Source organism: Pristiophorus japonicus, chromosome 12 (genome assembly GCF_044704955.1).
Source record: "Pristiophorus japonicus isolate sPriJap1 chromosome 12, sPriJap1.hap1, whole genome shotgun sequence".
In the NCBI taxonomy this organism is placed as follows: Eukaryota; Metazoa; Chordata; class Chondrichthyes; family Pristiophoridae; genus Pristiophorus; species Pristiophorus japonicus.
In genome coordinates this window covers 75,460,407-75,487,228 of record NC_091988.1, presented here as the reverse complement: position 1 = coordinate 75,487,228, position 26,822 = coordinate 75,460,407, and the positions used below count along the sequence as shown (strand labels likewise).

At 49.1% G+C, this 26,822-nt stretch overlaps 1 protein-coding gene across 2 annotated transcripts in view; it reads right to left on the bottom strand.

Moving 5' to 3' along the window:
• Positions 1 to 26,822, bottom strand: part of LOC139277342 (monoglyceride lipase-like) — a 63,881-nt gene that overhangs the window by 19,365 nt on the left and 17,694 nt on the right. For both annotated transcript variants that reach the window (XM_070895690.1, XM_070895689.1), the window contains exons 2-3: positions 17,104 to 17,210; positions 3,417 to 3,553 (exon numbers count right to left, since the gene is read on the bottom strand). In XM_070895690.1, coding sequence (XP_070751791.1) covers positions 3,417 to 3,553; positions 17,104 to 17,210 — 244 coding nt within the window. The remainder of the gene's footprint in view (positions 1 to 3,416; positions 3,554 to 17,103; positions 17,211 to 26,822) is intronic.

Below are 26,822 nucleotides of genomic sequence, written 5' to 3'. Positions count from 1 at the left end.
GAGGTTGAACCACAAAGTTTGCAACCTTGGTGTCATATTTGACCCTGAAATGAGCTTCCACGGCAGAACTAAGGTCACCTATTTCCACCTCCATAACATAGCACATCTCTGCCCTTGCCTCAGCTCATCCACTGCTGAAACCCTCATCTACGCCTTTGTTATCTCTAGACTTGACTGTTCCAATGGCTGGCCTCCCACATTCTACCCTACGTAAACTTGAGATCATCCAAATCTCGGCTGCTCGTGTCGTAACTTGCACCAAGTTTTGTTTACCCATCACCATTGGCTCCCAGTTACGCAATTTTCAATTTCAAAATTCTCATCCTTGTTTTAAAATCTCTCCATGGCCTCATGCTTCACCACCTCTGTAATCTCCACAGCTCCCCCACCCGAGATATCTGCGCTCCTCTAACTCTGCCCTCTTGAGGATCCCTGATAATAATCACTCAACCATTGGTGGCCGTGCCTTCTGTTGCCTCGACTCCAAGCTCTGGAATTCCCTGAATAAACCTCTCTGCCTCTCTTTCCTTCTATAAGACGTTCCTTAAAACTGACCTCTTTGACCAAGCTTTTGGTCCTCTGCCCTAACTGCTCCTTATGTGGCTCAGTGTCAAATTTTGTGACTTGAAACACTCTTGGGATGTTTTACTACATTAAAGTGCTATATAAATACAAGTTGTTGTTGTCATACATTTACTTGGGAGTGTTTGATGGGACAGTGTAGAGGCAGCTTTACTCTGGAAGTGTTTCAGGTGACAGTGCAGCGGGAGCATCATTCTGTATCTAATCTGTACTGTCACCATCATCATTGTCATCATAGGCAGTCTCTCGAAATTGAGGATGACTTGCTTCCACTCTAAAAGTGAATTCTCAGGTGAATTACAGTCAGTCACATGTGGGACAGACAGTGGTGGGTGGGGAGCCTGGTTTCCCGCACGCTCCTTCCGCTGTCTGCGCTTGATTTCCGCATACCCTTGGCGATGAGACTCAAGATGCTCAGCAACCTCCCGGGTGCTCTTCCTCCACTTAAGGCAGGCTTGGGCCAAAGACTCCCTGGTGTCGGTGAGGATGTTGCATTTTATCAAGGAGGCTTTGAGGGAGTCCTTGAAACATTTCCTCTGCCCACCTGGAGCTCGCTTGCTGTGTCGGAGCTCCGAGTAGAGCGCTTGCTTAGGGAGTCTCGTGTTGCGCATGTTCTGTGCTCTGTGCTGTATCTGCTCTGCGACTGATCAATGTCAATTTCACAGATCCATTTCACAGAACTAACAGCCCCAACTTGATGAACACAAAATTGATTTGAAAAAAAATGACACTGTTAATTGGAGGGGAAAAAATGAACCGCCTGAGCTCGTGTGTGAATTAAAAGCGGAATGTGGGCGGAACCTGAGAATAGGAACAGGTGGAGGCCATTCAGCTCCTCGAGCATGTTCTGCCATTTAATGAGATCATGGTTGATCTGCGATCTAACTTCATATAGCCGCCTTTGGCCTTTATCCCTTAATGCCTTTGATTAACAAAAAGCTATTAGTCTCAGATTTAAAATTAACATTGAGCTAGCATCAGTTGCCATTTGCGGAAGGGAGATCCAGAATTCTACCACCCTCTGTATGTAGAAGTGTTTCCTAACTTCACTCCTGAAAGGTCTGGCTCTAATTTTTACACTATGCCCCCTTGCCCTAGACTCCCCAACCAGCGGAAATACTTTCTCTCTCTCGACCCTATCTGTTCCCCTTAACATCCTGCAAACTTTAATCAGATCACCCCTTAACCATCTAAATTCTAGGGAATACCTCCCTAGTTTGTGAAATCTCTCCTTGTAACTTAACCCTTGAAGTCTGACTCTCCTCTCCCAAGGAACCTCGCTGACTCTCCATCCCTCAGCTCTTACAGTTTCTATCGACTGTATCCCTTCAGTAATTGGGAATGCTGCTGAGTCGGCATTGTATCGTTCTACATTGATTTTTCTCTTTCGACCCGGAGACTAAAGGTTGCTCTTCAACTTGGACGAGCTGGGCATTTCAAATCGAACTCCAGCCTGAGCACAGCCACTTCAGTCGATTTTATATCGCCTGCATTCTGAAGCCTTTCTGTCTTGGGAAAGTGATCTCCATGCGACACTCTTTCCCACACCCACCTACCCCCACCCCCACCCCAGGGACTCAAGGTGGTGCTGTTGTGAGAGGTAGGATCTTGCGGAGGCAGCGCTGGGAGGATAGATGCACCGTCAGTGTTCTCGCTCAGGCCAACATCCACAGCATCGAAGCACTGACCACACTCGACCAGCTCCATTGGGCGGGCGACATCGCCCGCATGCCCAATACGAGACTCCCTAAGCAAGCGCTCTACTCGGAACTCCTGCACGGCAAGTGAGCCCCAGGTGGGCATGGGAAACTAATGTGTTCCGAACACAGATGAGGCTGCACACAGGGAGGTTAAAGTAACAGTGACCTCAGTCTTTAATAAGACACTCCAGAGTGAGGAACAGGCCATGGGGGCCGGTTTATATACAGTGCTCCCAAGAGATGCTGGGATCCCTTGGGACTTCAGGGGATGAGCTCCCTGGTGGTAGAACATGGGAGTGCATGCTTTACAGTAACACAACAGAAACGTTTCAAGGACGCCCTCAAAGCCTCCTTGATAAAGTGCAACATCCCCACCGGCACCTGGGAATCCCTGGCCCAAGACCACCCAAAGTGGAGGAAGAGCATCCGGCAGGACGTTGAGCACCTCGAGTCTCGTCGCCGAGAGCATGCAGAAACAAAGCGCAGGCAGCGGGAGGAGCAGGAGCCAAACCAGACTCCCCACCCACCCTTTCCTTCAACCACTGTCTGCCCCACCTGTTAGAGACTGTAATTCCCGCATTGGACTGTTCAGTCACCTGAGATCTTACTTTCAGAGTGGAAGCAAGTATTCCTCGATTTCAAGGGACTGCCTAGGATGATGATGTTGTTGAAAGAAAATGCCCCTCTGCTTAAAAGACTCAATGTAGTAAATTAAGTAAGGGAGGCTGTCAAAGTGCATGCTGCCGGTTCATGATGTGTTGGTGAAGAGTTCATGAACTCAACGAAGTCTTCACACAGAATCCATTAAATTCTTTATTCAAATAGGAAAAGAAAAAAATCACAGCAAACCCACCTGGTTTCCATCTCGATGTCAAACAGGAATCTATGTGGAGTTTGATGGTGGAGTGGAGGGAGATGGGGTGGGGGAGGAAATGAGCAGAGGGAATGAACTCCAAAAAACCATAGGTTACAGGGCATGTTGTAAATGAGCTGCTAATGGAGCACTGGGAAAAAGCTACAAGCGGGTTATTTACCCGCCTTCTTGCTCATATATATATATTTATACACATAGAAAAGGTGATAAAATAGAATAACGTGCAAATTAATTCAATTTTTTACCAATGGATCACTTACCATGGACACTGAAAATAAGTAAAGCTTTAGCGTCGGGTACATTTTCTTAAACATGTCAAGGTGCTGCAGGCAGTCCCGGATATATATTCTAAAATCAGGCACCATCATGCGCGGGCCCTCACTCTGCCCATGGCCAACTGTGTAAGGAAGGAAAAAAAAGAAAGGCTTACAGGCATTAAACAACTGGGTGGAAAGATCCCTCAAAGGCTCGGTGAGGCAGACAGAACAGGACAGTGCTCAGGTCACTTGTCTCAGCTGGGTTAGTCGCTGCTCCTGTGTTCAGGAGGAGCTGATCAGCTCGGGGAGGGCTGCTGCAGACTATGCATGTATTTTAGTTAGGTCCACTGGGCGACCAGGGAGGATTGTGGCCGAGCCAGCGGCCTGGAACCCAAGAGCAGGTGCCGGGCTGCCTGTTGGCGGCCCGGCCAAACCTAGGAGTTGAACAACAATTAAAATAAAATGGCAGCCACTGCAGCGCGCCCTTCCCTTTAACGGCGGTATCTTCCCGCAGGGGAAAGCTGTCAGTGGTACAGACCGGTGTGGCGCCACTCCCACGGGGCAATTTGCGCTGGTCGGTGTGGGGTCAGCGCATGTCCGACGGGGCGGGAACACGGCGGTGCGGATACCCGTTCCCGCCGCTCCCAGCCCAGCGGTAATTTAGAGGCGGTAATGGAGCTTATAAACGGGGGCAATTTCGGCCCCTTATCTGTATCCTCTGGTTCTTGACCCTTCCGCCGATGGGAACAGTTTCTCTTTATCTATCATGTCTGGACCCCTCATAATTTTTAACACATCTATCAAATCTCCTTCTGCTCTAAGGAGAACAACCCCAGTTTCTCCAGTCTATCCACGTAACTGAAGTACCTCATCCCTGGAATCATTCTCGTAAATCTTTTCTGCACCCTCACTAAGGCCTTCACATCCCTCCTAAAGTGCAGTGCTCAGAATTGGACACAATACTCCAAGCTAGGACCGAACCAGTCCTTTTAGCAAGGTTCATCATAATTTCCACACTTTTATACTCTGTGCATCTATTTATGAAGTCCAGGATCCCGTATGCTTTTTTAACCACTTTCTCAACCTGCCCTGCCACCTTCAACAATTTGTGTACATATACCCCAAGGTGTCTCTGTTCATGCCGTCCCTTTAGGATTGTATCCTTTAGTTTATATTGCCTCTACTCGTTCTTCCTACCAAAATGTATCACTTCACACTTTTTAGTGTTAAATTTCATCTGCCACATGTCTGCCCATTTCACCAGCCTGTTTCTGTCGCCTTGAAGTCTATCACTATCCTCCTCACTCTTAACTATACTTCCAAGTTTTGTGTCATCTGCAAATGTTGAAATTGTGCCCTTATACCCAATCCAAGTCATTAATTTATATCAAGAAAAGCAGTGGTCCTAGTACCATCTCCAGGGAATATCACTGTATACTTTCCTCCAGTCCAAAAAACAACAGTTCACCACTACTCTCTGTTTCCTGTCATTTAGCCAATTTTGTTTCCATGCTGCCACTGTCCCTTTATTCCATGGGCGTCAACTTTGCTGGCAAGCCTATTATGTGGCACTTTATCAAACGCCTTTTGGAATCCATGTACACCACAGCAACCACATTGCCCTCATCAACCCTCTGTGTTACCTCAGCAAAAAATTCAATCGAGTTAGTTAAACATGATTTGCCTTCAACAAATCCATGCTGGCTTTCCTTAATTAATCCACACTTGTCCAAGTGACTGTTAACTTTGTCCCTGATTATAGTTTCTAAAAGCTTCCCCACTATCGAGGTTAAACTGACTGGCCTGTAGTTGCTGGGTTTATCCTTACACCCTTTCTTGAACAAGGGTGTAACATTTGCAATTTTCCAGTCCTCTGGCACCATCCCTGTATCTGAGGAGGATTGGAAGATTATGGCCCGTACCTCCGCAATTTGCTCCTTAACTGCCCTCAGCATCCTAGGATGCATCCCATCCTGGTCCTAGTGACTTATCAACTTTAAGTATAGACAGCCTTTCTAGTACCTCCTCTTTATCAATTTTTATCTCATCCACTATCTCCATTACCTCCTCTTTCACTATGACTTTGGCAGCATCTTCTTCCTTGGTAAAGACAAATGCAAAGTGCTCATTTAGTACCTCTGCCATCATGCGTATGTCTCCTTTTTGGTCCCTAATCAGCCCAACACCAACTCTTACGACCTATTTACTATTTATATGCCTAGAGAAGACTTTTGAATTCCCTTTTATGTTAGCTGCCATTCGATTCTCATTCTCTCTCTCGCTGCCCCTCTAATTTTCTTTTGCACTTCCCTTCTGAACTTTCTACATTCAGCCTGATTCTGACTTATATTCTCAACCGGACATCCATTATACGTGCTCTTTTTTTGTTTGATCTTACTCTCTATCTCTTTCATCATTCAGGGAGCTCCGGCTTTAGTTGCTCTACTTTTCACTCAGAGTTTTGTGAATCTTTGGAATTCTCTGCCCCAGAGGGCTGTGGATGCTGAGTCTCTGAATATATTGAAGGCTGAGATAGATAGATTTTTGGACTCTAGGGGAATCAAGGGATTTAGAGAGTGGGCGGGAAAGTGGAGTTGAAGTCGATGATCAGCTATGATCTTATTGAATGGTGGAGTAGGCTCGCGAGGCCGAATGGCCTACTCCTGTTCCTAATTTTATGTTCTTATGTCCCCTCTCGTGGGAATGTACCTCACCTGTACCTGAACCATCTCCTCTTTAAAGGCAGCCCATTGTTCGATTACAGTTTTGTAAGTCTGGCACCATTGTGCAGATACCGGTAGTGTCCACCCCTACCCCCGGGGCGAAAACCCATTTGTGCCCCTTAGTGCCCCGCTTGGAGCCTAATTTCGCCTCCCCTTGTATCCAGAAATATTTAAAACCCAATCCTGCCCTTTTTTGAGCCAGGTCTCCGTTATCGCCACGACATCATATTCCCATGTGGCTATTTGCACCTGCAGCTCACCGACCTTATTTACCACGCTTCGTGCATTACACACGTGCGCTGTAAACCTATCTTAGACTTTCTTGTATTCTCTCTTAGTCTGACCCCCACCTAATACCTTATTATTTCTTACTCTAGTGCTATCTGGCTTTCCCAATCCTTTGCACATTGTTTCTCCTTTCCATTGCTACATCCTGGTGCCCATCCCACTGCCAAATTAGTTTAAACCCTCCCCAACAGCACTATCAACCAACACCCCGCCCACCCCATCCCCATCAGAATATTGGTTCCGGCACTGTTGAGGTGCAACCAGTCTGGCTGTACAGGTTCCCAACTCCCCCAGAACTGATCCCAATGTCCCAGGAATCTGAAGTCCTCCCTCCTGCAGTATCTCTCCAGCCACACATTCATCTGTTCTATCCTCTTATTTCTATACTCACTAGCTCATGCCACCAGGAGTAATCCAGAGAATACTACCCAAGAGGATTTATTCCTTGTTGTCATGACATTTACTGCCTTCTGCTCAGTCCAGGAAAGACAGAAAGAATGGTTACGTCCACCTGAAAGGGGAGTCCTACACCAGCGACTTGAGCACAAAAATCTGGGCTAACAGTGCAGTGCTGAGGGAGTGCTGCACTGTCGGAGGTGCCGTCGTTCAGATGAGTTGTTAACCCGAGGCCCCGTCTGCATTCTCAGGCGAACGTAAAAGATCCCATGGCACTTTTCTAAGAAGAGCAGGGAAGTCCTGGACAATATTTCTCCCTCAATCAACGCAACAAAACAGATTATCTGGTCATTATCACATTGCTGTTTGCGGGAGTTTGCTTTGCGCAAATTGGCTGCAGTGTTTCCTCCATTTCAATAGCGACTACACTCCAAAAGTACTTTGCAAAAGCAAAACCCTGTGGGTGGTGGAAATCTGAAATAAGAACACAAAATACTGGAAATACTCAGCGGGTCAGGCAGCATCTGTGGAGAAAGAGAGTTAACGTTTCATGTTGATGACCTGAAGCAAGGTTATCGACCTGAAACGTTAACTCTGTTTGTCTCTCCACAGATGCTGAGTGACCTGCTGAGTATTTCCAGCATTTTCTGTTTTTATTCCCAAAGCACTTTGTTAGTTGTAAAGCGTTTCGGGATGTCCTGACGGCGTGACACACTCTATAGAAATGTAAGTCTTTCTTTCCCCATCACCATACCGAGCATCATCTTGCATTTACGTGAGGGTGACCATATGTCCACGCTGTTCGGGGACAGTCCCCAGTTCACGAAACCCGTAGCCAAATAGCCTAGCTGTTAATTTCTAGTGTTGGGATATGATGCACAACACACATGCATCATAGGCAGTTCCTCGGAATCGAGGAAGACTTGCTTCCACTCCTGAAGTGAGTTCTTTGGTGGCTGAACAGTCCAATATGAGAGCCACAGACTCTGTCACAGGTGGGACAGAGAGTCGTTGAGGGAAGGGGTGGGTGGGACTGGTTTGCCGCACGCTCTTTACGCTGTCTGCGCTTGATTTCTGCATGCTCTCGGCGTTGAGACTCGAGGTGCTCAGCGCCCTCTCGGATGCACTTCCTCCACTTAGGGTGGTATTGGGCCAGGGACTCCCAGGTGTCAGTGTGGATGTCATGCTTTGTCAGGGAGGGTGTCCTTGTAACGTTTCCTCTGCCCAACTTTCGCTCGTTTGCCGTGGACAAGTTCCGAGTAGAGCACTTGCTTTGGGAGTCTCTTATCTGGCACGCGAACTATGTGACCTGCCCAGCGGAGCTGATTGAGTGTGGTCAATGCTTCAATGCTGGGGATGTTAGCCTGAATGAGGACGCTGATGTTGGTGCTTCTGTCCTCCCAGGGGATTTGTAGGATCGCGCGGAGACATCTTTGGTGATATTTCTCCAACAACTTGAGGTGTCTACTGTACATGGTCCATGTCTCAGAGCCATACAGGAGGGCAGGTATTACTACAGCCCTGTAGACCATGAGCTTGGTGGCAGTTTGGAGGGCCTGGTCTTCAAACACTCTTTTCCTCAGGCAACCGAAGGCTGCATTGGTGCACTGAAGGCGGTGTTGGATCTCGTCGTCGATGCCTGCTGTTGTTGATAGGAGGCTCCCAAGATATGGGAAGTGGTCCATGTTGTCCAGGGCCATGCCGTGGATCTTGATGATTGGGGGGCAGTGCTGTGCGGTGAGGACAGGCTGGTGGAGGACCTTTGTCTTACGGATGTTTAGTGTAAGGCCCATGCTTTTGTACGCCTCAGTAAATTTGTCAACTATGACTTGGAGTTCAGCCTCTGTGTGTGCGCAAACACAGGCGTCGTCCGCGTACTGTAGCTCGACGACAGAGGTTGGGATGGTCTTGGATCTGGCTTGGAATGGCGCAGGTTGAACAGGTTCCCACTGGTTCTGTAGTTTAGTGCCACTCCAGCGGGGAGCTTGTTGACTGTGAGGTGGAGCATGGCAGCGAGAAAGATTGAGAAGAGGATTGGGGCAATGAAGCAGCCCTGTTTGACCCCAGTCCGGACGTGAATTGGGTCGGTGATGGATCCGTTGGTAAGGATCAAGGCCTGCATGTCATCGTGGAGCAGGTGAAGGATGGTGATGAACTTTTGGGGGCATCCGAAACGGAGGAAGACACTCCATAGACCTGTGCCGTTCACGCGACAGCCCCGAGGTGGCCTTGGCGGTGTAAGGGGCTGGTGTACTGGTTAGTGTCCACGTCCATTGAGCACCGACTGAGGGGTGGACACCGCCGCCAGTGAGTTCGGCTGCGCTCCCGACCCACCCCCTCTCGAGAACCAAGGCCCTACTTTTCTTCCCTATCCCGCTTTGTTTGCTTCAGGATGGACCAGTTTGAATCGCAGGCGGTCGCGAGCTGATTGGTTGGCGGGATTCTGATTTCATCATCTCCATTCCCCCCCCCCCACCCCGCCCCACAATTCGAAATGGTCGCAATTCCAAAGCCAATTGGTCGGTCGGTGACGGTTACGGCCAACAATTCCGTTAATATATGGCGTGTTTGTTTTTGAAAAACGCGGCCGGCGACTCATGCGCACAACAGAGACAAAAGGTCAGGTGTCAGCAACTGCCTGCAGCAGTGTAGACAGTGGGTGTGAAAAACTAAGTGTTATTCTATTTATAAACGGTGTCTGGATGCGCTTCATTAGCATGACGATACATCCGCAGTAATTACATGCATTTTGCATTTGTAGTGTTTATGTGCAACTGTTAAAATATAGGCTGCTAAAGAAATGTCGCTACATTTTCCGTTATGGTCACCCTAATTCATGAGGAGGAAGGTGAAATCGATAGTAAAGAACAACATATTAGAGCGATAACCTTGTGTGTACAGCAATCACTGGCCACCAGAAAATGCTGCAAATAAACTGTTATGTATTGTCCAGGTACATTAAATGTATAAGTACAATGGTGCACCACAGAGGGCGCTGTGGTGGGAGACCTGAAAGTACCTGCAAGAGGTAGTATTAGGCTGCCCACCACACCTGAGAGGCACTCTGGAGCTAAACAATAAAGGACCAAGGTCGCTGCAGTTATTACAACACCAGACCGTGTGGAGTCAGTGATTTGTGTGCTACATACACCACGTTGGCAACGAGGACACGGACGAACTTCACGCAAACATGGCTACCCTGGGCTCGCTAAAGGAATTTACCGCGGGCAATGATTGGGAGGCCTTTACAGAAAGGTTCGAGTACTACTTCACAGCAAACAACCTGACGGGGAACACGGACGCACTGAGAGAGAAATGTAAGGCGATATTGCTCTCCAGTTGTGGCGATGAGGTTTACTGTCTCGTCAGGGATTTGCTGGCACCTGCGAGCGCCAAGGACAAGTCATACGAGGAGCTGGTCGCACTCATTCGTGACCAGTTGAAACCAAAGGAGAGCATCCTCACGGCCAGATACAAATTTTACCATCACTGCAGACCTGAGGGCCAGAATGTCACCAAATATGCTGCGGACCTCAGGAGACTCGCGGCGCCGTGTGATTTTGGCGCACACCTTGACGAGACGTTGCGGGACGTTTTTGTTATGGGGATTAGCCATGAGAGCCTCCTTCACAAGCTGCTAGCCACGGAACCCACAGTCACCCTGACAAAGGCCATCACCATCAGCCGGGCATATATGACCTCGACTTGCAGCACCAAGCAAATGATCCACACAGTCTCGAACCCGGCAGGCACTGTCCACAGGATAGCGCCCACCATGGACAAAACTGCAGAATGTGGCTCTGCCCGGGGCAGAGAGCACGGACCTCGGGGTCCTGGAACTCAGAGTCCGCTGAGGGGGGACAATCAAGCAGCACCATGCTGGCGATGTGGAGGAAGCCACGGGGCTCACCAGTGCAGGTTTGAGGAGTACACGTGCAATACCTGCCACACGAAAGGCCACCTTCAGCGTTTGTGTAAAAGAAATCTGACTCACCATGTGCCTGAGGAGATGGGGGATGATCCACCATCCAGCGAGGAGCAGGTAGAAGAAGATGAGGTGATGGGACTATATATGTGCACCGACGATTCGCCCCCAATGATTATGGATGTCAAAATTAACGGAGTCCCAGTGAGTATGGCAGTGGATACGGAATCGGGTCCGTCGTTGATGAGTCAGAGAACTTTTGAAAAACTGTGGGTCAACCTGGCTGCACGTCCCGAGCTGGTCCTGGTCCTGGCTAAACTGCGTACCTACACCAGGGAACTGATACCTGTTCTCGGCAGAGCGGATGTGCAGGTATCTCATGGGGGCGAGACGCACGGTTTACCCTTGTGGGTCATTGCAGGCGATGGGCCGACAGTACTCGGCAGTAGATGGATGGGGAAGGTCCGTGGGAGCTGGGAAGACTTCATTCCTCCACAGACTGCTGCTCCCCGGGTTCCCAAAGAGCAGTCTTGTAGGTGCGGGCCGATTGCTGGGGTGTGGGCCAGCGGGGAGCTGCAGGCGATGAGCGGGAGGTCCATCGATGGCCGACTAACTGGGGAGGGGCCCACGCAGAGAAAAAGTCGGGCGGCGGCAGAGGCTACAGCGGCGGCCGGAACAGAGGAGGCTACAGCGGCGGCCGGAACAGAGGAGGCTACAGCGGCGGCCGGAACGGCAGGAGAGGAGGCTACAGCGGCGGCCGGAACAGAGGAGGCTACAGCGGCGGCCGGAACGGCAGGAGAGGAGGCTACAGCGGCTGGAGTCGAGAGAGGCAGCGGCCGATAAAAGGCTCAGCAGTCCGGGGAGCGTCGAGAGACGCGGGAGTCCAGAGAGGCAGCGGCCTATAAAAGGCTCAGCAGTCCGGGGAGCGTCGAGAGAGGCGGGAGTCCAGAGAGGCAGCGGCCTATAAAAGGCTCAGCAGTCCGGGGAGTGTCGAGAGAGGCGGGAGTCGAGAGAGGCAGCGGCCTATAAAAGGCTCAGCAGTCCGGGGAGCGTCGAGAGACGCGGGAGTCCAGAGAGGCAGCGGCCTATAAAAGGCTCAGCAGTCCGGGGAGCGTCGAGAGAGGCGGGAGTCCAGAGAGGCAGCGGCCTATAAAAGGCTCAGCAGTCCGGGGAGTGTCGAGAGAGGCGGGAGTCGAGAGAGGCAGCGGCCTATAAAAGGCTCAGCAGTCCGGGGAGCGTCGAGAGAGGCGGGAGTCCAGAGAGGCAGCGGCCTATAAAAGGCTCAGCAGTCCGGGGAGTGTCGAGAGAGGCGGGAGTCAAGAGAGGCAGCGGCCTATAAAAGGCTCAGCAGTCCGGGGAGCGTCGAGAGAGGCGGGAGTCCAGAGAGGCGTAGCGGTGCAGCTCCAGCTGAGAGAAGGCAAAAAAGAAGTAGAAGGAAATCAAAAGGTGGCTTGAGCAATGGTGCAGCAGGGAGGGATTCAAATTCCTGGGGCATTGGAACCGGTTCTGGGGGAGGTGGGACCAGTACAATCCGGACGGTCTGCACCTGGGCAGAATCGGAACCAATGTCCTCGGGGGAGTGTTTGCTAGTGCTGTTGGGGAGGAGTTAAACTAATATGGCAGGGGGATGGGAACCAATGCAGGGAGATAGAGGGAAACAAAAAGGAGGCAAAAACAAAAGACAGAAAGGAGATGAGGAAAAGTGGAGGGCAGAGAAACCCAAGGCAAAGAACAAAAAGGGCCATTGTACAGCAAAATTCTAAAAGGACAGAGGGTGTTAAAAAAACAAGCCTAAAGGCTTTGTGTCTTAATGCAAGGAGTATCCGCAATAAGGTGGATGAATTAACTGTGCAAATAGATGTTAACAAATATGATGTGATTGGGATTACGGAGACGTGGCTCCAGGATGAGCAGGGCTGGGAACTCAACATCCAGGGGTATTCAACATTCAGGAAGGATAGAATAAAAGGAAAAGGAGGTGGGGTAGCATTGCTGGTTAAGGAGGAGATTAAGGCAATAGTTAGGAAGGACATTAGCTTGGATGATGTGGAATCTATATGGGTAGAGCTGCAGAACACCAAAGGGCAAAAAACGTTAGTGGGAGTTGTGTACAGACCTCCAAACAGTAGTAGTGATGTTGGGGAGGGCATCAAACAGGAAATTAGGGGTGCGTGCAATAAAGGTGCAACAGTTATAATGGGTGACTTTAATATGCACATAGATTGGGCTAACCAAACTGGAAGCAATACGGTGGAGGAGGATTTTCTGGAGTGCATAAGGGATGGTTTTTTAGACCAATATGTCGAGGAACCAACTAGGGGGGAGGCCATCTTAGACTGGGTGTTATGTAATGAGAAAGGATTAATTAGCAATCTCGTTGTGCGAGGCCCCTTGGGGAAGAGTGACCATAATATGGTGGAATTCTGCATTAGGATGGAGAATGAAACAGTTAATTCAGAGACCATGGTCCAGAACTTAAAGAAGGCTAACTTTGAAGGTATGAGGCGTGAATTGGCTGAGATGGATTGGCGAATGATACTTAAGGGGTTGACTGTGGATGGGCAATGGCAGACATTTAGAGACCGCATGGATGAATTACAACAATTGTACATTCCTGTCTGGCATAGAAATAAAAAAGGGAAGGTGGCTCAACCGTGGCTATCAAGGGAAATCAGGGATAGTATTAAAGCCAAGGAAGTGGCATACAAATTGGCCAGAAATAGCAGCGAACCTGGGGACTGGGAGAAATTTAGAACTCAGCAGAGGAGGACAAAGGGTTTGATTAGGGCAGGGAAAATGGAGTATGAGAAGAAGCTTGCAGGGAACATTAAGACGGATTGCAAAAGTTTCTATAGATATGTAAAGAGAAAAAGGTTAGTAAAGACAAATGTAGGTCCCCTGCAGTCAGAATCAGGGGAAGTCATAACGGGGAACAAAGAAATGGCGGACCAATTGAACAAGTACTTTGGTTCGGTATTCACGAAGGAGGACACGAACAACCTTCCGGTTATAAAAGGGGTCGGGGGGTCTAGTAAGGAGGAGGAACTGAGGGAAATCCTTATTAGCCGGGAAATTGTGTTGGGGAAATTGATGGGATTGAAGGCCGATAAATCCCCAGGGCCTGATGGACTGCATCCCAGAGTACTTAAGGAGGTGGCCTTGGAAATAGTGGATGCGTTGACAGTCATTTTCCAACATTCCATTGACTCTGGATCAGTTCCTATGGAGTGGAGGGTAGCCAATGTAACCCCACTTTTTAAAAAAGGAGGGAGAGAGAAAACAGGGAATTATAGACCGGTCAGCCTGACATCGGTAGTGGGTAAAATGATGGAATCAATTATTAAGGATGTCATAGCAGTGCATTTGGAAAGAGGTGACATGATAGGTCCAAGTCAGCATGGATTTGTGAAAGGGAAATCATGCTTGACAAATCTTCTGGAATTTTTTGAGGATGTTTCCAGTAGAGTGGATAAGGGAGAACCAGTTGATGTGGTATATTTGGACTTTCAGAAGGCGTTCGACAAGGTCCCACACAAGAGATTGATGTGCAAAGTTAGAGCACATGGGATTGGGGGTAGTGTACTGACATGGATTGAGAACTGGTTGTCAGACAGGAATCAAAGAGTAGGAGTAAATGGGTACTTTTCAGAATGGCAGGCAGTGACTAGTGGGGTACCGCAAGGTTCTGTGCTGGGGCCCCAGCTGTTTACACTGTACATTAATGATTTAGATGAGGGGATTAAATGTAGTATCTCCAAATTTGCGGATGACACTAAGTTGGGTGGCAGTGTGAGCTGCGAGGAGGATGCTGTGAGGCTGCAGAGCGACTTGGATAGGTTCGGTGAGTGGGCAAATGCATGGCAGATGAAGTATAATGTGGATAAATGTGAGGTTATCCACTTTGGTGGTAAAAACAGAGAGACAGACTATTATCTGAATGGTGACAGATTAGGAAAAGGGGAGGTGCAAAGAGACCTGGGTGTCATGGTACATCAGTCATTGAAGGTTGGCATGCAGGTGCAGCAGGCGGTTAAGAAAGCAAATGGCATGTTGGCCTTCATAGCAAGGGGATTTGAGTACAGGGGCAGGGAGGTGTTGCTACAGTTGTACAGGGCATTGGTGAGGCCACACCTGGAGTATTGTGTACAGTTTTGGTCTCCTAACCTGAGGAAGGACATTCTTGCTATTGAGGGAGTGCAGCGAAGGTTCACCAGACTGATTCCCGGGATGGCGGGACTGACCTATCAAGAAAGACTGGATCAACTGGGCTTGTATTCACTGGAGTTCAGAAGAATGAGAGGGGACCTCATAGAAACATATAAAATTCTGACGGGGTTAGACAGGTTAGATGCAGGAAGAATGTTCCCAATGTTGGGGAAGTCCAGAACCAGGGGTCACAGTCTAAGGATAAGGGGTAAGCCATTTAGGACCGAGATGCGGAGGAACTTCTTCACCCAGAGAGTGGTGAACCTGTGGAATTCTCTACCACTGAAAGTTGTTGAGGCCAATTCACTAAATATATTCAAAAAGGAGTTAGATGAGGTCCTTACTGCTAGGGGGATCAAGGGGTATGGCGAGAAAGCAGGAATGGGGTACTGAAGTTGAATGTTCAGCCATGAACTCATTGAATGGCGGTGCAGGCTAGAAGGGCCGAATGGCCTACTCCTGCACCTATTTTCTATGTTTCTATGTTTCTATGAACAGAGGAGGCTACAGCGGCGGCCGGAACAGAGGAGGCTACAGCGGCGGCCGGAACAGAGGAGGCTACAGCGGCGGCCGGAACAGAGGAGGCTACAGCGGCGGCCGGAACGGCAGGAGAGGAGGCTACAGCGGCGGCCGGAACGGCAGGAGAGGAGGCTACAGCGGCGGCAGGTATGACCCGGGAGAATGCGACAAGTTTCATTTCTAAGATCTTTCCAGACAGACTTCCTTCTCCGCACGTATAATCGCACAATCGATCCAGCCTCCTTAAAAGCTTCCATTGCTTTGCCATGTGTTACTTCCATTACATCTACAACAATTACCCAAAGGACGCAATCATTCCACCGCAGTCCCTCCTACCATGATTGTTGTAATGAGCGGGCTCGGATCATCACCAACATGCGGATTATCGGTACTACCTGCAATGCTGGAGCCGAGGTCAGAATTTTCCCCCCTTCAAGTGTGATTTTATACTTTCTTTCTTCTTTGTCAGCGAGCTCAAGATGGCGGCGGGCCTCGTGGCAGCAGTGCTCGGCAAACATAGGCCAGCGACTAAAATGGCGGAGCCCAAGGAAAGCCTCGTGGGAACCACAAGATGGCGTCTTAAAAGGGTAATGCACCTGGGAGCCTTAAAAGGACCCTACACCACTGGTGGTCCCCACAAAGAGACTTTTGTAAGGCAAGAGCGAGTCTTAGGAGTAATGAGACCTGGTATGGTGACGTGATAGGATAAGAGTTACATTTTCTTTTCGATGAAATGTATTTTTTTGATGCTGGTTGGTAACTGAATGTTTAAACGGTTGAAACGAGGGATATGAAGGATTTACAATGCTGAATGGGTACTGTGTTTAAAAATGATGGACATGAATGATTTACGAAAAGAGTCATATCACAGGGTACAAGTAAAACAAGTGAAAGGGTTAACGGACCCGTGACTAATAACGCAAGGGTTCAGCGGCTGCAGATGAACCGCTAAGACGACTACTGAGCACAGAGGCAACGCACCAGTTGTGATACCCTGTCTCAGTGAAGCCCAGTAAAAAGGGGGCAGTATACCACCGTACCTTATCCAGCAGAGCTGGGATTAAACAACTGTTCAGTGCACCTGCAATCTTTTGACATACCAGCTGTACCACACATTATATGTACCATACAAATGTACCGTCTATGTATACCTGTTTTCTGTTGGAGGTTATACCCGACACTTCATCACCCATGCAAGGACTGCAAACACCACATGCTTGCACTGAATAATCTCTGCATAGGATGGTCATGGACTCACTCTCTAACCCACCTGGACGAACAAGACAGAGGTTACCGGCAATGGCTTTTTGGAACTGTGGGGGGGGGGGGGGGGGGGGGCGCGGAGTGAGATGTTATGTATTGTCCAGGTACATTAAATGTATAATATAAGTACAATGGTGCACCACAGAGAGCGCTGTGGTGGGAAACCTGAAAGTACCTGCAAGAGGTAGTATAAAAGGCTGCCCACCACACCTGAGAGGCACTCTGGAGCTAAACAATAAAGGACCAAGGTCACTGCAGTTATTACAATACCAGACCGTGTGGAGTCAGTGATTTGTGTGCTACATACACCACATAAACACTTTCCTGATGGACTGTTGTGTTGGAGTTAAGAGCCGCAGACGGTACTTACTGTGATCGTGTGCAAATACGAACAGGGATTGCTTCAAGAGCATCGCAATAATTCTCTGGTAGCGCCCGCAGTGCTCTCCTGCGTTGTGTATCAACATCACTAGAGCCCTGGAATAATTTGGTGAAAGAAGAATTGAGCAGCGGAACACCTTCAACATAAAATGAGTCACGCTAAAATCCTGTAATTCAACGCTGATTCTACCTCCGTAACATCACCAGTCTGCGCCCCTGCCTCAACCCATCTGCTGCTGAAGCTTATTTTACCTTCAGACGCAACATTTCAAATGATTTCCTGGGTTCTCAAACTTCCACCGTAAACTTGAGCGCATCAAAATCTCTGATGCCCGAATCTTAACTTGCACCAAGTCCAGTTCACCTATCACCCCACCATGTGCTTGTTGGCCTACTCGGTCCCCACCATGAACTCCATTCCCAAGCCACCAGCTCCATTCTCTCTCCCTGGTCACGGTCTGAGGTTGAACCAGACCATCCAAATCTTTGGCGTACTATTTGACCATGAGATGCGCTTCCGACCACATATCCGCTCCACTGTAGAGCCACTTACTTCCACCTCTGTCACATCGCCCATCTCCACTCCTGCTGTAGCTCATCTGCTGCTGAAATCCTCACCTGTGCCTTTGTTACCTCTAGACTCGACTATTTCATGCTCTCTTGAGCGGTTTCCTAGTTTTCACCCTCAATAAACTTGAACTCATGCAAAACTCTACTGCTTGTATCCTAACACACACCAAGTCCCGTTCACCCATCACTCTGGTGCTTGTTGATCTACATTGGGACCCGGTCCGGCAATGCCTCAATTTAAAAATTATCTACCTTGTTTTCAAATCCGTCCATAGCCTTGTCCCTCCCCATCTCTGTATCCTCCTCCAGCCCTACAACCCTCCAAGATCACTGCACTCTTCTAATTCTGGCCCTTTGCGCATCCCCGATTTTAATCACTCCACCATTAGTGGCCACGTCTAAGGCCCCAATTCCCTCACTAAACCTCAGCCTCTCTCGCTCTCTCTCTTCTTTTAAGATGCTCCTTAATACCTGCCTCTTTGAGCAAATATTTTGGCCATCTGTCCTAATATCTCCTTATGTGGCTCGGTGTCAAATTTTGTTTGATAAACGCTCCTGTGAAGCAACTTGGGATGTTTTACTATGCTAAAGGCGCTATACAAATGCAAGTTGTTCTTGTTGTTACGTGGTTGAAAGAGGGCGGACTCTGTTTCTGGTCAAGCAGCTTACCAGTTATGAGGAAGCAAACTCTAACTGTATTGGCGGGACTCATAAGATATAGGAGCAGGAGTAGACCATCGGGGCCCTCGAGCCTGCTCCGCCATTTAATACGATCATGGCTGATCCAATCATGGACTCGGGTCCACTTCCCTGCCTGCTCTCCATAACCCCTTTTCCCTTATCGGTTAAGAAAGTGTTTATCTCTGTCTTAAATTTATTCAATGACCCAACTTCCACAGCTCTCTGAGGCAGCTAATTCCACAGATTTACAACCCTCTGAGAGAAGAAATTCCTCCTCATCTCAGTTTTAAATGGGCGGCCCCTTATTCTAAGATTATGCCCTCTAGTTCTAGTCTCCCCTATCAGTGGAAACATCCTCTCCGCATCCAGCTTGTCAAGCCCCCTCATAATCTTATACGTTTCACCTCTCATTCTTCTGAATTCCAGTGAGTCGAGGCCCAACCTACTCAGCCTTTCCTCATAAGTCAACCCCCTCATCTCCGGAATCAACCTAGTGAACCTTCTCTGAACTGCCTCCAAAGCAAGTATATCCTTTCTTAAATATGGAAACCAAAACTGCACAATATTCCAGGTGTGGCCTCACCAATACACTGTGTAACTGTAGCAAGACTTCCCTGCTTTTATACTCCATCCTCTTTGCAATAAAGACCAAGATTCCATTGGCCTTCCTGATTACTTGCTGTACCTGCATACTAACCTTTTGTGTTTCATGCACGAGGACCCCCAGATCCTGCTGTACTGCAGCACTTTGCAATGTTTCTCCATTTAAATAATAACTTGTTCTTTGATTTTTTTTCTGCTAAAGTGCATAACCTCACACTTTCCAACTCCATCTGCAAAATTTTTGCCCACTCAGCCTGTCTATGTACTTTTGCAGGTTTTTTGCGTCCTCCTCACAAGTTGCTTTTCCTCCCATCTTTGTATCAAACTTGGCTACGTTACACTCGGTCCCTTTATCCAAGTCGTTACTATAGATTGTAAATAGTTGGGGTCCCAGCACTGATGCCTGCGGCACCCCACTAGTTACTAATTGCCAACCTGAGAATGAACCATTTATCCCAACTTTCTGTTTTCTGTTAGTTAGCCAATCCTCTATCCATGCTAATATATTACTCCCAACCCCGTGAACTTTTATCTTGTGCAGTAACCTTTTATGTGGCACCTTGTCAAATGCCTTCTGGAAGTCCAAATACTCCGCATCCACTGGTTCCCCCTTATCCACCCTGTTCGTTACATCCTCAAAGAATTCCAGCAAATTTGTCGAACATGACTTCCCCTTCATAAACCCATGCTGACTTAGTTGGAAGTGAGCCACTCTCCAGATTTTGAGCACATCACCTCGATTGACACTCCAGCATAGTACTGAGTGGGGCCGGGTGGGGGTTCTACATTTTTGGAAGCGATGACCTTCAGATGAGACGTTAAACTGAAGTCTGCCTGTTCAGATGGATATCAAAGATGCTATTGCAGTATTCAAAAAAGATCAGGGAATTGTCCTAGTGACCTGGCCAATCTACTGATACCTTCTGAGTGTGCACTGGCTCTCCTGGAGTCCATGAACACTCAGGAAATCACTTTGAGAATTTTCTGTGTGACAACAGCCCCGTTAACAACAATCAACATGACTTCAAACAGGAAAGATCCTACCCGACCAATCTTGATTTCTTTTTGGAAATGACAACCCAAGTCCAACGCCATGTGTACTCAGACAATCAAAAGGCATTTCATAAAACATCACATGGACAGTTACGAATTAAACTCAAAGTTGTAGGATTTCAGGAAAAAACTTGGTTATGATAAGAACATAGAAATAGGAGCAGGAGTAGGCCATTTGGCCCTTCGAGCCTGCTCCACCATTCAATAGATTATGGCTGATCTTCTACCTCAACTCCACTTTCCTGCACTATCCCCATATCCCTTGATTCCCTTAATATACAAAAATCTATCGATCTCTGTCTTGAATATACTCCACGACTGAACCTCTACAGCCCTCTGGGGGAGAGAATTCCGAAGATTCACCACCCTCTGAGTGAAGAAGTTTCTCCTCATTTCAGTCCTAAATGGCCGACCCCTTATTGTGAGACTGTGATCCCTGGTTCTAGACTCCCCAGCCAGGGGAAATATCCTCCCTGCATCTACTCTGTCTAGCCCTGTAAGAATTTTGTATGTTTCAATGAGATCACCTCTCAATCTTCTAAATTCTAGAGAATATAGGCGTAGTCTGCTCAATCTCTCCTCACAGGACAATCCCCCTATCCCAGGAATCAGTCTGGTTGCACTCCCTCTATGGCAAGGAGACCAAAACTGTACACAATACTCCAGGTGCGGTCTCAGCAGGGCCCTATATAATTGCAATAAGATGTCTTTACTTTTATACGTAAGATTATTTCTTATAACAACGACTTACAGCGCTAGGGAAGGATGAGATCATGGAGGGATTTGAACACCAGGATGAGAATTTTTAAATGGAGGCATTCAGGGATCGCAAACCAATGTAGGTCAGTGAGCACATGAGCTGAACAGGAGTTGGCGCGAATTAGGATCGGGGCGGGAGAGTTTTGTATGAGCTTGAAGGATGGAAGTTGGGCTGCTGGGCAGGAGACCATTGGAATAGTTGAGTCTGGAGGTAACAGAAACAAGGAGCGACAGGAGACATCACCAACATCTCGCAGTTTGCTGTCCATTGCTCCATCTGCGAGGTCAAAGATGCACTGTACAGAAGGGGGGTGGACTACATTTCCTTCCCCATGACCAGAGAGAAGCAGCAAAAGCATGAATGTTGCTTCAGCAGGGTAGCGGACTTCCCCATGGTGCAGGGTGCCATTTACTGCATCCACATCGCCTTATGGGCACCGCATCACAATCCTGAGGTCTTCCATAACCACAAGGGCTGCCACTCACTGAATCTCCAGTTGGTGTGTGACCACACACGCAGAATCCTCCCTGTGAATGCCCCCTATTGTGGCAGCAGCCACGATGCCGTCATCCTACGCCAGATCGGTGTGCCAGCTCTGTTTCAGCCACCACATCAAGCTCGCGGCTGGGTGCTCGGAGACACGGGCTATTCGCTCTCCACCTGGTTTATGACTCATAAAACGAGAGCAATGCCACCACCAGGAACATAATTGAACAGACCATCGGAGTGCTGAAGCAACGGTTCTGCTGCCTTGACCGCTCGGGAGGAGTCCTCCAGTACTTGCTTCAGCAGTTGTCCCTATTCGTCTTTGTCTGCTGCATGCTGCACAACCTCGCCATCATGAGGGCACAGCCATTGACACTAGGCATAGCTGCACCATTCGAGGAGGAGGAGGAGCAGGAGGAGGTGCAAGAGGAGGAGGTGGAGCAAGGGGAGCAGGAGCAATGACAACAGCGATGGAGAAGGCAGCGAGTCCATGGCCATTCTGCAAGGGTGTTCGGATCAAGTGAATTCCATCCCACTTCCCGGTCCCTCGAGACATTCCCATCACGACATCCATTTTCCCTTCCATACCAAAGCCCCAAAACTGAAATGAGAGACAACAGCATAGATTAAACATTCCAATCCAAATTTATATTGCACCAATAAACGCTTCCATAATGTATTTACGAATCACCCTTGTGCATTTCCTTATATCCCATTTTTGCTTTAACTAATCTAGGGCTCCTCTGCAGCGTGTCCTCTGTGGCTGCAGCACGGCCGGCGGAAAGCTGCTGTATGTCAGGGCCAGAGACAACAGATGGCCTTGCAAAAGGCCCTCGACCAGCTCTGGGCCTGGAAGGCCCGGCTATAGGCTGCACCACCTCGGGCTGGGCAGCGACAGTCTGGGCTGGTTGGGTGAACGCCAGCGACAAGTGCAATGATGGAGTGGTAGTGGCTCAGGAATACTTTTATTTTGAGAGAGGACAGCAGGTTCCTGCTCCGCTGACCCACTGCCACTCCCCCAGGACAGCACCTCAGCGTTCACCAATCTGCTGGCGCACAGTTTGGTGGGCTGCTGCGACACCGTGAAATCCCCGGTGGACTGTGGTGGACCCAGTGGCGATGGCAGCAGTCAAAGCATGCGTGGCATCCAACTGAGATTGCATGAGGGCAGACCAAGACTGGATGCCAGAAGTCACTGACTGCAGGAAACCAGTCAGACTATGCGTGGCATCAAGCTGAGACCAGTCTGAGACTGGATGCCAGCACTCACTGATTGAATGACAGCACCAAGACATTGTATAGCATTAAGATGAGACTGCATGAGAGCAGACTGAGCTTCCATGTCACCAACCATTATATAAATTACAGCACTTAGACATTGAGTTGTTTCCACCTGTGCTGCAATGGATCCGCACGGTCTCTCTGGGAGTCCACCAGCATCTGCAGATTGGCAATGATGGGCTCCATGGTGTCATGTATTCAACCAGCATTGTAACCCATGTATAATCTGACCTAAGTTGTACACCGTGAGAACACTGACCACTAGGTGGTGAACTTGTGGGAGATACTCCTAACCTAGACCTTCAGATATAAAAGGGGAAGCTCCACCCACTTCCTGCACTTGAGTGCTAAGGAATAAAGGACAGGTCACAGACTGACCTTCTCTCAAGCATGGGCCTCATGTGCATTTATACTGTATAGTAAGGACGTATCAATGGCGACAAGAAACTGGGATTTAAACCACGCGAGCATGGCCACTAGCAGAACAGACGAGAGGTACTGTGTTAAGGAATGGTTGGGACAGAGATTCAACATTGTTAAAGCAGCACACAGTTCTCCAGGCAGACAAGGGCAGTCGGGCATGCCCCAACATGTAGTCAAACCCAGAGGGGGAGTTCGACAGAGACAATGGCAAGCTGAACGGCGATTGCAAGAGACAATGCGGCCAGTAATGGGGCCATCAACACCTGTTAATGGTGCACTCAAGGGCAATAACAGGGGCAGTCAGGGATGATCGACTGGCAAGGGACCTTTTGTTTCAAACCGCAGCTCATGCTGGAGGCGTGGAGGCACACACTCAGCCAGAGTTTGCAGAGATGAGCAAAATACCTGCAGAAATTGCAGAAATGAATGCTGGGGGAAATCGCTGGAAGCTGAAGTTCAGCGAGTTCATGTGGAGCACGTATACAGTTCATACACCAGGACACCACCGATAATGATGAAAGTGCTCCTCAATGGCATCCCAGTATCAATGGAGTTAGACATGGAGGCCAGCCAGTCCCTGATGTGTATCAAACAGTTTGAAAAGTTGTGGGCGTCCAAGGCCAGGAGGCCAAAATTATCGCCGATTGATGCACAGCTACGGACTTACACAAAGCAGATCATTCCGGTGCTAGGCAGCGCCACGGTAGACGTGACCCACAAAGATTCAGAGAACAGCCTGCCACTCTGGATTGTCCCAGGGGATGGTTCCGCACTACTGGGGAGGAGTTGGCTTGCTGTCATGAACTGGAAATGGAGCGATGTCAATGCAATTTCCTCTGTGGAGCGAGTATTATGCTCACAGATCCTGGACAAATTTGACTCATTATTTCAACCCGGCATTGGCACTTTCATGGGGGCCAAGGTAGTGATTCACATAAACCCGGACGCCAGGCCAGTACACCACAAGGCCAGAGCGGTGTCGTATGTGATGTGGGAAAAGATAGAAGGCGAATTGGACCGCCTGCTGAGGGAAGACATCATCTCGCCAGTCGAATTCAGTGACTGGGCGAGCCCGATTGTGCCAGTGCTCAAGGCGGATGGGTCGGTGAGGATATGTGGCGATTACAAGGCCACCATCAATCGGGTGTCACTCCAAGACCAGTACCCGCTCGCGAGAGCGGAGGACCTCTTTGCGACGGTATCCGGTGGCAAACTTTTTTCAAAATTGGACCTGACCTCAGTTTACATGACCCAGGAGCTGGCGAGTGAGTCGAAGAAGCTGACCACCATCATGACACACAAGGGGTTGTTTGAGTACAACAGATGTCCGTTCGGGATTCGCTCGGCCGCCGCGATCTTCCAACGAAATATGGAAAGCTTCCTCAAGTCGATTCCAGGGATGGTGGTTTTTCAAGACGACATCCTCATCACGGGTTACGATACTGAAGAACACCTCCACAACCTGGAGGAGGTGCTACGCAGACTGGACCGGGTAGGGCTGCGACTGAAAAAGGCGAAATGCGTCTTCCTAGCTCCAGAGGTAGAATTCCTGTGGATGAGGGTAGCAGCAGACGGGATCAGCCCTACTGCGTCCAAGACGGAAGCGATCCAGAGAGCACCCAGACCCCGTAACACTTCGGAGCTGCATTCATTCCTGGGGCTCCTGAACTATTTTGGAAACTTTCTTCCCAAATTGACGCTGTATAGCATTAAGATGAGACTGCATGAGAGCAGACTGAGCTTCCATGTCACCAACCATTATATAAATTACAGCACTTAGACATTGAGTTGCTTCCACCTGTGCTGCAATGGAAGCTGCCATGTCGCCCATGACGTGTCATCAGGTCTGGATCCGCACGGTCTCTCTGGGAGACCACCAGCATCTGCAGTTTGGCAATGATGGGCTCCATGGTGTGCGAGCTCTGCGCAATGCTGGAGGCAGGCTCCTTACCACTGCCGAGAGGCTCACGGACACCTTTGCCATCGCACCTATGGTGTCAGAGTGCATGGCCATCACCCTTTGTGTGAATGCCATCGAAATCCTCAACTGAATCCTGTGGAGCAGAACTCGATGCGAAAGTGCCCTCCGGGGAGATGGCTCCCGAGGTTTCCTTTCCCGTGGGTCTTGCTGAAGCCCGCTTGTCCCCAGTGCACACCCCTCTACTAGCCTACCCTCTAAGGAATGCGTAGTGCCAGTATCTGTGCTGGTGCCTGTGGGTGAGAGAAGCAATAATGCAGTGCTCAGCTCTTCCTCATCCTCTTCCTCTCCCCGCAGAATGTCTTGGTGGGGTGGCGGGGGGGGGGGGGCTTTGGTGCAGGATCGACAGCTTCTGTCTGAGTATCTGAAAGCATAAATGGCACAAGACTTGCATTAAGGTGAGGGCAGTGGGGCAGGAACAGAGCAAGGAATGCAGATAGTATCAGGAGCTGGAAAGTGATAAAACCTTCTGATGTGGGGGGAAGTGGCACGGATGAGACGTCCAAAATCCGGAGTTCCAGAATCCAGAACGTTGCGGAATTCCGGCTGATCTGTGGTAGGGTCGTCCGACCTGCGGCCTCCCGGCCTCACCTCGGCCCGACCTCCCCCGGCCTAGGCCTGACCTGCGGCCGCCCGGTCCCGTCTCGGCCTGACCTACCCCGGCCCAGCCTCGGCCCAACCTCCCTCTGCCCAACCCATCTGCAAAACAGATACACCGCTTTGAGTACTGTTGAGGGGGATGACTCATCAGGGGAGGGCAGCAGCAGCCAAGTTCATGGCACCGTGGCTGGCTCTGCATGCACAGAAGGGTGGGAAAAAGAGTGGGAGTGCTATAGTGATAGGGGACTCTATTGTAAGGGGAATAGATAGGAGTTTCTGTGGCCACAACCGAGATGATATGTTGCCTCCCTGGTGCAAGGGTCAAGGATGTCTCGGAGCGGCTGCAGAACATTCTGGAGAGGGAGGGTGAACAGCCAGTTGTCGTGGTACATGTAGGTACCAACGATATAGGTAAGAAGCAGGAAGAGGTCCAACAAGCTGAATTTAGGGAGCTAGGAGTTAAATTAAAAAGTAGGACCTCAAAGGTAATAATCTCTGGATTGCTACCAGTGCCACGTGCTAATCAGAATAGAGGGAGCAGGATAGTTAGAATAAATACGTGGCTTGAGCAGTGGTGCAAGAGGGAGGGATTCAAATTCCTGGGACATTGGAACCAGTTCTGGGGGAAGTGGGACCTGTACAAAAGGGACGGTCTGCACTTGAGCAGGACTGGAACTGATGTCCTGGGGGTAACATTTGCTAATGCGGTTCTGGAGTGTGTAAACTAATATGGCAGGGGATGGGAACCTATGCAGCGAGATAGGGCGAAGTAATATGGAGTCAGAAACAGATGGTAGAAAGGTAAAAAGCAATAGTGGAAGGCCTAGTAAACAAAGGCAAGAAACAAAAAGGGCCACACTACATCATAATTCTAAAAGGACAAAGGGTGTTAAAAAAACAAGCCTGAAGGCTTTGTGTCTTAATGCAAGTAGTATCCATAATAAGGTGGATGAATTAAATGTGCAAATAGATGTTAACGGATATGATGTGATTGGGATTACAGAGACGTGGCTCCAGGATGATCAGGGCTGGGAACTCAACATCCATGGGTATTCAACATTCAGGAAGGATAGAATAAAAGGAAAAGAAGGTGGGGTAGCATTGCTGGTTAAAGAGGAGATTAATGCAATAGTTAGGAAAGACATTAGCTTGGATGATGTGGAATCTATATGGGTAGAGCTGCAGAACACCAAAGGGCAAAAAACATTTGTGGGAGTTGTGTACAGACCTCCAAACAGTAGTAGTGATGTTGGGAAGGGCATCAAACAGGAAA